Below are 8,814 nucleotides of genomic sequence, written 5' to 3' on the forward strand. Positions count from 1 at the left end.
TATATATATATATATATATATCTGAATACCCTTGTACTAAAACTTTTGTACAAAACTGCACTATCTTAGTGCTGATAATATCTTTTACAATAATCCTACAATCATTTAGGTTCAAAAAAAAAAAAAAAGAGAAAGTGACTCCTTTTGCCCTGAGTTTGTGTTGTTTCTCATTTGATTTTATCTAAGACTAAAAGCACCAACTCTGGCTGATATAACTGTCTGAGCCAGTTAACATAGTGTTTGAGCCAGTTAACATAGTGGGTGATGCCAAGGAGAGTAACTCAAACACTGAAGATACAGAGTAGTCATGCCAACCTCTCTGGACACAGGAGAGATGGAAAATCATCCCAGCTTGTATTTGGTGGTCAACGTGGAAAGAAAGGAACCTTAGATGTCATCAGAACAAGAGCAACACTATTCAGAAGATGAAGATGAATTGTCTTGTGTTGTTTCATTTTTGGTGTAAACAGGAGTATATGGAAGATCTAGAATCAGTTGTGAATGTCTTAGGATCCCTGTTAATTTTGTCATAGGATTGAAGATCTTCCGTTGTACTCTCTTTAATCTGTAATTAGGTTTGGAAATAGAAATACAAATTGTTACCTTCTCAAAGAAAAAAAAATATAATTCTTAGTAATTTGTCTCAGCATATATCTTTGTAACATGTTGCTTTCTTTCTGCAAACAGAGGCGTTTTAGCTACCTAGACACAGGTTGCAACGGTGTTGTGTTTGTTCACATGAGCAAGAAAGATGGAGATCCCAACCCTAAGGAAATTGTTCAACATATGCTGTCCTCACTTGCCTTGACAAAGAAACATGTATCAAGGTTCTTTCATCTGCTTAAGATTTATTCGTAGATCTCTGCAAGTATATTTACTTTTGGAGTTTATTCCATATATATTCTAAATGTGGAATATGCCATATGCCATATAGGCTACTTTGTTTAATCTCTATTACTCAAGAATGTCATAACCTTTAACAGGTTCATCTTGCGAGTGTTACCAGTTGAAGTAACATGTTATGCATCAGAGGAGGAAATTGGAAAAGCAATAACACCTCTCATTACAAAATACCTACCTGCTGAAAGCGACACTCCAAAGAAGGTATTATTTATACCTCCTGGACCATTATTTTCACTGTGAAGTATCTTCTCTTGCCATTAATTGAAAATCTTTGTCTAATGTTTGACACGTATACCTGGAAATGAAACTTTACAAATTACTGCCTTTGTGGATGTGCTTTGCATTTAGAAGAGGCCTTGCACTTAATTGATCCTGAACCTTTCAGCTGCACAATGACCATTATTCTTTAGATATTGGAGTTCCGTTTTCAATGTTTTTCTGATATATAAGTGTCAGAGATGTGAATATAGGATGGAAATATGTGGTGCGCATTTATGTTGCAATTAACTTGCTATTTTAGCAGGGTGAATCAAGCTTCTAGCCTAATTAATTTTTGTCATAGTTTGCAGTGCTTTATGAATCCCGAGCAAATACTGGAATCAATAAGATGAAAATCATTGATGCTGTGGCTAAATCTGTTCCTTCACCTCACAAAGTTGATCTTAGCAACCCTGAAATAAACATAGTGGTTCAAATAGTCAAGGTACATATCATTGCTTAATGCTTATAAATGTGCTCTATTGTTTTTCAAATTTCTCTGCCATACAGTTACTCATGTTCTGAGCGTCTTGGATTGGTCAGAATTTACTTTCATCTTCTCTTTTTGTTAGTATGCAAAGTAGTGTTATCAAATGTGCGCTTAAGCCCTGAAGCGAGGCTTTAAATGTGTTGAGGGCTTTGCATCGCTGAACGTGGCTTTAGTGTCGTCATCAAGGTTCTAAGGCATACTTCTTACTTGCCAATGGGCCTCTTCTGAAGAGGCAATGCCTAAGTAATTGATATTTCACTTTATTTGATTCAACTTCTTTGTTCATAGGTTTGTCATTCATGCTTATAATTGTTAGTCTTGGACTTAACATATATTTGTATTTTTTCTCCCTTTGCACTTTTTTCATTGAAGCCCTCACTTTTAGTGCGCTTTGTGCTTAAAGTCCCAATGGGCCCCTTTTTTTGCGCTTTTTGCTTTTGATAATGCTGATGCAGAGCATTATGCAAAAGATACTCTACTAGTCAGCTCAGGGCAAAAGAGGAAGAAACTGTCAAAGAGAATCTATGCTCACTGTATCTCCCAAGAGAGTTCAGTTTGAATTTGTGCAATCGAGCGATGTGCTTGAGAGCTAGATTTTACTCTCTTCCCAAGGTCCATGTGTTCTATGATTTTGGCAGTGTCTGGAATGCATACTAACCCTTGTCCTTCCCTGTAATGAAGTCCTAAATGAAACCTGTTTTACTTTAGGCATCACCGTAGCCATTTCAGATGGAGAGAACAGCATAATTCAAATTCCAGCAGTAACATTATATATCACTCATTATGTGGTTAATCTGTTCATCAATCCTGTAGCACATGCAGAACCTATTAGCAAGGTCCAAATTCAAAAATGCTAAGATTAATTCATATCAAGAATCTTTGATAGGAGATAATTGGATATGTCATTAGAACATAATGGGAAGCTAGCAATGCAGGAATAGCAATAACATTTTGAGAATATATGCAGTCTAGTAACAAGGGGACAGGTATGACACAACATCCAGATTAGATAGATTTCTCTTCTCTGATGAATGGGATGAAGTATTCAGAAGCATCAAACAGACATTATTGCTCAAGGTTACCTCTGACCATAATCCCATAGTGCTTCAAAGTGGGAATTGGAAACTTATGAGATCCTATTTCAAATTTGAAAATTGGTGGCTACAGACAGAGGATTTCCTGGATAGAGTGAAGGAATGGTGGAGCTCTATAGTATGTGAAGGGAGGCCAGACTTTATCCTAGCTTTCAAATTGAAAGCTCTTAAGGATATATTGAGGGAATGGAGTAAAACACCCCAAGGAAACTTAGCCTCTCAGAAACAGAGTATTCTCAATCAAATTGCTGAATTAGAAGAAGTGCAAGATCAAAGAGCTCTTAATGAGGATGAGATTCAACTGAAGGCTGATCTCCTTATAGAGTTTGAAAATTTAGCAAAATTTGAGGAGATATCTTGGCGACAAAGATCTAGGGTTAATTGATTGAAGCAGGGAGATAAGAACACAAAGTTCTTTCACAAAACAGCCAACTCTCATCGGAGATACAACAACATTGACGAATTAAATGTGGATGGTGAAGCAATCAAAGATCCAGAGTTAATAAAAAAAGAAATCATAGACTTCTACCAGAAGCTATATTCTGAAACTGAGACATGGAGACCCTCGGGTAGCTGCAGGGGAAGGCACAAAATTTCTGAAGAAGACAATAGGATGCTACAGAGGGAATTTGAGAACCAAGAGATATGGGAGGGTGTAAAGCTTTGTGCTGGAGACAAAGCTCCGGGTCCTGATGGTTACACCATGGCCTTCTATACCCACTGTTGGGAGGTTGTTGGGGAGGAAGTCATTGCTGTAGTTAAAAATTTCCAGGAGAGATGTTTCTTTGAGAAAAGCTTCAACTCCACCTATGTGGCGTCAATTCTCAAAAAGATGGGTGCAAAGAAACTCACAGATTTTAGACCCATTAGCTTAATTGGTAGTGTGTATAAAATAATCTCCAAGGTGGTGACTGAGAGGCTTAAAAAGGTTATGCACAGCTAGTGAACACACAACAACTTGCTTTCATTAAAGGAAGACAGATCATGGATGCTATTTTGATGGCTAATAAATGTGTGGATTCTAGGATTAGAAGCAAGGTGCCAGGCATTTTATGCAAGCTGGACATTCAGAAAGCATATGACCATCTCTACTGGATTTTTTTGTTGGAGACCTTATCCAAAAGAGGTTTTGGTGGTAGATGGATGAGATGGATAAAGTTTTGTATTAGTACTGTGAAATATTCTGTTCTCATCAATGGCTCTCCTACAGGTTTCTTCTCTTCACAAAGAGGATTAAGACAGGGAGATCCCCTGTCTCCTTTCTTATTCATTATAGTTATGGAGGGACTCAATGATATGTTGAGGATTGCTCAAGAGAAACTATGGTTGAGGGGCTTCAGAGTATCAAATAGGGTGAGTTGTGACATGGAGATCATACAGTTACAATATGCTGATGATACTTTGGTTTTCTGTGATGCCAACAGAAATCAACTGATGGTTCTTAGAGTTATATTTGTGCTATTTGAAGCTATATTAGGACTACATATCAATTGGGAAAAAAACCTCATATACCCAGTGAATGAGGTCACTAATCTAATCTCTCTGGCTGGTACACTTGGGGGAAAGACTGGTGACTTACCAACCGTATATTTGGGCATGCCACTAGGAGCAGAAAGCAAGTCCTCAGGAATCTAGAATGAGGTGGTCGAGAAGTGTGAAAGAAGATTGGTCAACTGGAAGAGTCAATATCTCTCCCTTGGCGGGAGACTCACTCTCATCAATAGTGTTCTCGACTCCATGCCTACCTACATGATGTCTGTCTTTCCTATCCCAGGTGGGGTCATTGACAGACTTGATGCAATAAGGAGGAATTTCCTATGGGAAGGAAATAGTGACACTAAGAAATTCCACTTGGTTAAGTGGGATGAATTGATTGGGAGCAAACAGAAAGGAGGGCTTGGGGTAAGGAATTTGAAGATTCAGAACCAAAGCCTTATGATGAAATTGCTATGGAGACTAGCATCTAGTGAACAAGCACTATGGAAAGAACTTATCAAGCAGAAGTATGAAATGAAGGATAACTGGTCTACCAAAATGGTCACTAGTACTTATGGAACTAGCATCTGGAGGGCCATCAGAAACCTTTGGCCAAAATTAAGAGAAAATTGCAGCATTAGAGTAGGAAATGGCATGAAGGTCTTCTTCTGGGAGGACAACTGGTTAGAACAAGGCTCCCTACAAACCCTCTTCCCAGATATCTACATTCTGAAGCAACAACAAAAAGGCATTGTGGCAGAAGTTTGGTCAAATCAGGGATGGAATTTGAGTTTTAGAAGACCCCTAAATGATTAGGAGATCCAAAGACTAGTAGATTTCTTTGGAATCCTTGAACAGTTCAAAGGAACCTCCACCTCCCAAGATAGATTGTTTTGGAATCATAACTGCAACGAAAATTTCAGAGTGAAGGAAGCTTACAAAAAGTTGAACTCTTTCACCCATCAGGTTACTGGCTGGCCATGGAAACTTATCTGGAAAGTTAAAATACCTCCTAAAGTGTCCTGTTTCACTTGGCTACTAGCGAAGCAGGCTGTCTTAATTCAGGAGAACCTCATGAAAAGAGGTATCCAACTGAGTCCTAGGCGTTTCCTGTGTGGAGAAGAGGCTGAAACAGTCAACCACCTCTTTCTTCACTGTAGGATCACTAATATTTTGTGGAGCATTTTCATCAATTCGAAGGACCTACTTTGGGCGATGCCAAGAATATTGTCCAGGCCCTGAAGATATGGAGTAGCTTTGCCTACATTTCTGGTCACAAAGAAAGATGGAAGATCATCCCCACCTATATCTGGTGGTCTGTGTGGAAAGAGAGGAACCTCAGATGCTTCCAGAACAAAAGTAACAGCATCCAGAAGATCAAGATGAATTGCTTGGTTTTATTTCATTTTTGGTGTAAACAGGAGTATATGGAAGATCTAGAATCAGTAATGAATGCTTTAGGCACCTTGTAATTTTTGTTTATTTAGGATTTAAGATCTTCGTGATACTCATTTGTAATTAGTAAACCTGTAACAAGTTGTGGCAGGTTTGATTTTTTGGAATATAATACAAGACTGTTACATTCTCAAAAAAAAAAAAAGTAACCAGGTAGCCTCGTGCAGTTTAACAAAGTCTCCTTTGTCACTATTTATTTGTTAAGTTTGGAATGTTTCCAGCAGAATTTGATGCAAGATATTTTCTTCTAGGTTTTTTTTTGAGATGGTAACTTATATTATTATATATCGGTGTGAAGGCTACACCGCGAGCCATCTTTACATTCTCAAAAAGAGCAAAAGCCATCCTTGTTCTACCCTCAAAGGTTCTAGAAGTTATAAAATTGATTCTATATCTTCAGTGAATTCCTCTTTATACCAAAAATAGCTTGAAAGGAGACAATTTAACTCGATTTCGTGGATTGAGTTGCTAGAGTCTTTTCAACTGTAATACTTTGATGTTAGAATCAGTTTGCTCCAACTTCCAGTACTAATTTTTACAATTTTTTATCCACTTCCATTTAGAATATATTGGAACTTCAACCCTTACCGTAATAGTTGTGCCCAAACAAAATAAAGGAAAAACTCGCTGCAGTAAGCTTAATGTCATGCAATAGGGTCAGGTGAAGGGCTGGACCACAGTTACTTTATGCAATCTTAAGTTGCATGTCTGTAAGAGTCTGTTTCCATGGCGTTAACCCCTGGACCACATTGGGTCCATTATGCACAAACAAAAATGAGACTCCAAAGTAAAAATGGGGAGGGAGTACGTTTGAAAGACCCCTACCATTTAGGGCTTTTCTGTTTCTTTAAAGACCTGAATCAAATGTGCAGCAGTGTAGGAGTTGTTTTTGGTTTAGTTCATTAATGTGAGGTGTAGGTTCAAAGAAATCCTTCGCGAGACCTTGCTTAAACTGATTTGTTCTTTTCTGTTTGTATCTCACCTTCTTATCCCAGTAAGGGTGTGGCACACCCCTGTTGTTCAACATATATGTTCTCATCTCTTTACAGATCGAAATGTTCAAAAGAAACATGTCTGATATTTATTTTCTTCATATTTTGCAGACCGTGTGCTTGCTTGGAGTTGTTGAAAAGTACAAGGAGTTGTCCAAGTATAACTTGAGGCAGCTTACCTCTAAAAACTAATTCTACCGCGACATCATACAGAGTTCGGTTAAAGCATCGGGATCAAAGAGAACTCTGCTGAATGCTTTAAGATCTGCTATGTCTGATATAGAGTTTTGAACTCCTTAGAGATCCCTCTGACGGAGGTTATGCATTCAATGATCATGTTTTAGGTTAGGTTTATATAATGTTTTAGGTTAGTTTGAAATTTTACTGGAAACTTTATGTTAAAGATTTGATTATGTTTTCAGCTCAACTTATGGCAGTAATTAACACAGTTTAACTTTGTGTCTGTTGCCTTTGCTCTATTGCTTTTGTTTTCATGTTTCCAAGTGATAAGTGACAATATAGTTGAATTAACGAATTCTCTACACTAAATCTTAAGCCAACATAGGTGGCTAATCCAACAGATTCTGCCTAATATAAGTGAAGTTATATTATGCAATAATGAAAATAATGAATGCACTTTAAACTGTCACAAAAAATTTTATTTGATATGGTTAGTTAAATGGTAGGAGTTGTTTGAAAAAATATGCGATAATTTATTTTTTAAGCAGAAAGTTATGAGGAAAACAAAAGAAATTGACTTGGTTATTGAGTGGTTAGGGGGTGAACAAAGCAGGAAAGAGGGGAAAAAGGAATGACTGAGAGTTGATTTCATATATGGTCACTTAATTAATAGTCACTTAAATCCTTCGATTTTTCGTGTCTATAAGTCTACGAATTTAGCCCAAAGCACATATATTCATACTATTTTTTTAACCCCATTTTCGCATTTACAAGCCTTTTTTATGTATAACCCACATTCTCCAATTTTTCGTGTGTGTTAGCCCATGGATCTAACGCCTGGAGCACCAACATTTTTTTCGCAAAAAGCTTTATGAGGACTTTTGTAATGAGTACTCACATCATTCTTTTAACGCAAGTTTTTGCATTTACAAGCCATTTTTTACGAATCTCCTAAATTTCCTGATTTTTCGTGTATAGATCTGGTACCCTGAGCATCCAATTTTTTTTTCTCAAAAAACATTATGAGGACCTCCTATTAGAACACCTGGTCCTAGGACGCCAGTTAGTAGTTTAGTTGTATTAGGATTGTCTTACTAGTTCAGCAGTTATTATTTAATTAGACTACTTTAGTTCAGTTCGTTTAGGAGTCTTATTACTTTCGTTGTAACTCTATTTAAGAACTTGCTGCCTTCATTAATAAAAGTACATTCAGTCTTCATATGGTATTAGAGCTCTTCACACTCTAAAGAGTACGATCCAGTTTTTTTTTCCTCTCCTCACGCAGATCAGCAACAATGACCAACAACAATGGCAACAATCCCAGAGTTGTCAATGCTGATAACACGACAAGCACCAATATTATCATTCAATTCAATCCCGCATCCCAATTACCCATCAAACTAAGTGGTGGTCACAACTTCGCCACCTGGAAAGCCCAATTTTCCATGCTTATGTATGGCTACAACCTCTTTGGCCATCTCGATGGAACTAGTCCGTCCCCTAGTCGCATGATTACCCTCGGCACGAATATCTCTCCCAATCCTGCCTTCTTAACTTGGTTCCGTCAGGATCAACTCATCCATAATGCTCTCATGGCTTCTGTCGAACCCACTATTGCCCCTACTGTTGCAGCCGCTGACTCGGCTAAATCAGCTTGGGATGCCTTGCATACCACTTATGCGAACAAATCTCAAACCCGAGTCTTTTGTCTGCGTGATCAGCTTGCCCGTGTCACTAAGGACTCTCGCTCCATTACTGAATATATTCATACTATTTGGTCCTTTTCGGATGAGTTAGCCACTGCTGGTGCTCCTGTTTCCAATCCTGAACTCATTGTCAAAATACTTAGTGGTCTAGGTCCTGAATTTCGTGAAATATCTGCTGCCAATCGTGCACGCGATACGCCTATCTTCTATGAGGAACTGTTTGAAAAGTTACTAGACTTTGAACTCTTCCTCCGCCACGA

General features: G+C 38.0%; 1 protein-coding gene across 1 annotated transcript in view; it reads left to right on the forward strand.

The window, feature by feature from the left end:
- LOC107005147 (THUMP domain-containing protein 1 homolog) overlaps positions 1–7,131 on the forward strand; it is an 11,265-nt gene extending 4,134 nt beyond the window's left edge. Inside the window, exons 4-7 of the mRNA XM_015203654.2 lie at positions 688–827; positions 984–1,104; positions 1,466–1,606; positions 6,780–7,131. Of these exons, the coding sequence (XP_015059140.1) occupies positions 688–827; positions 984–1,104; positions 1,466–1,606; positions 6,780–6,860 (483 nt within the window). The 3' untranslated portion in view covers positions 6,861–7,131. The remainder of the gene's footprint in view (positions 1–687; positions 828–983; positions 1,105–1,465; positions 1,607–6,779) is intronic.
- The last annotated feature ends 1,683 nt before the right edge of the window (positions 7,132–8,814 follow it).

The sequence above is a fragment of the Solanum pennellii genome, chromosome 11, assembly GCF_001406875.1.
Source record: "Solanum pennellii chromosome 11, SPENNV200".
In the NCBI taxonomy this organism is placed as follows: Eukaryota; Viridiplantae; Streptophyta; class Magnoliopsida; order Solanales; family Solanaceae; genus Solanum; species Solanum pennellii.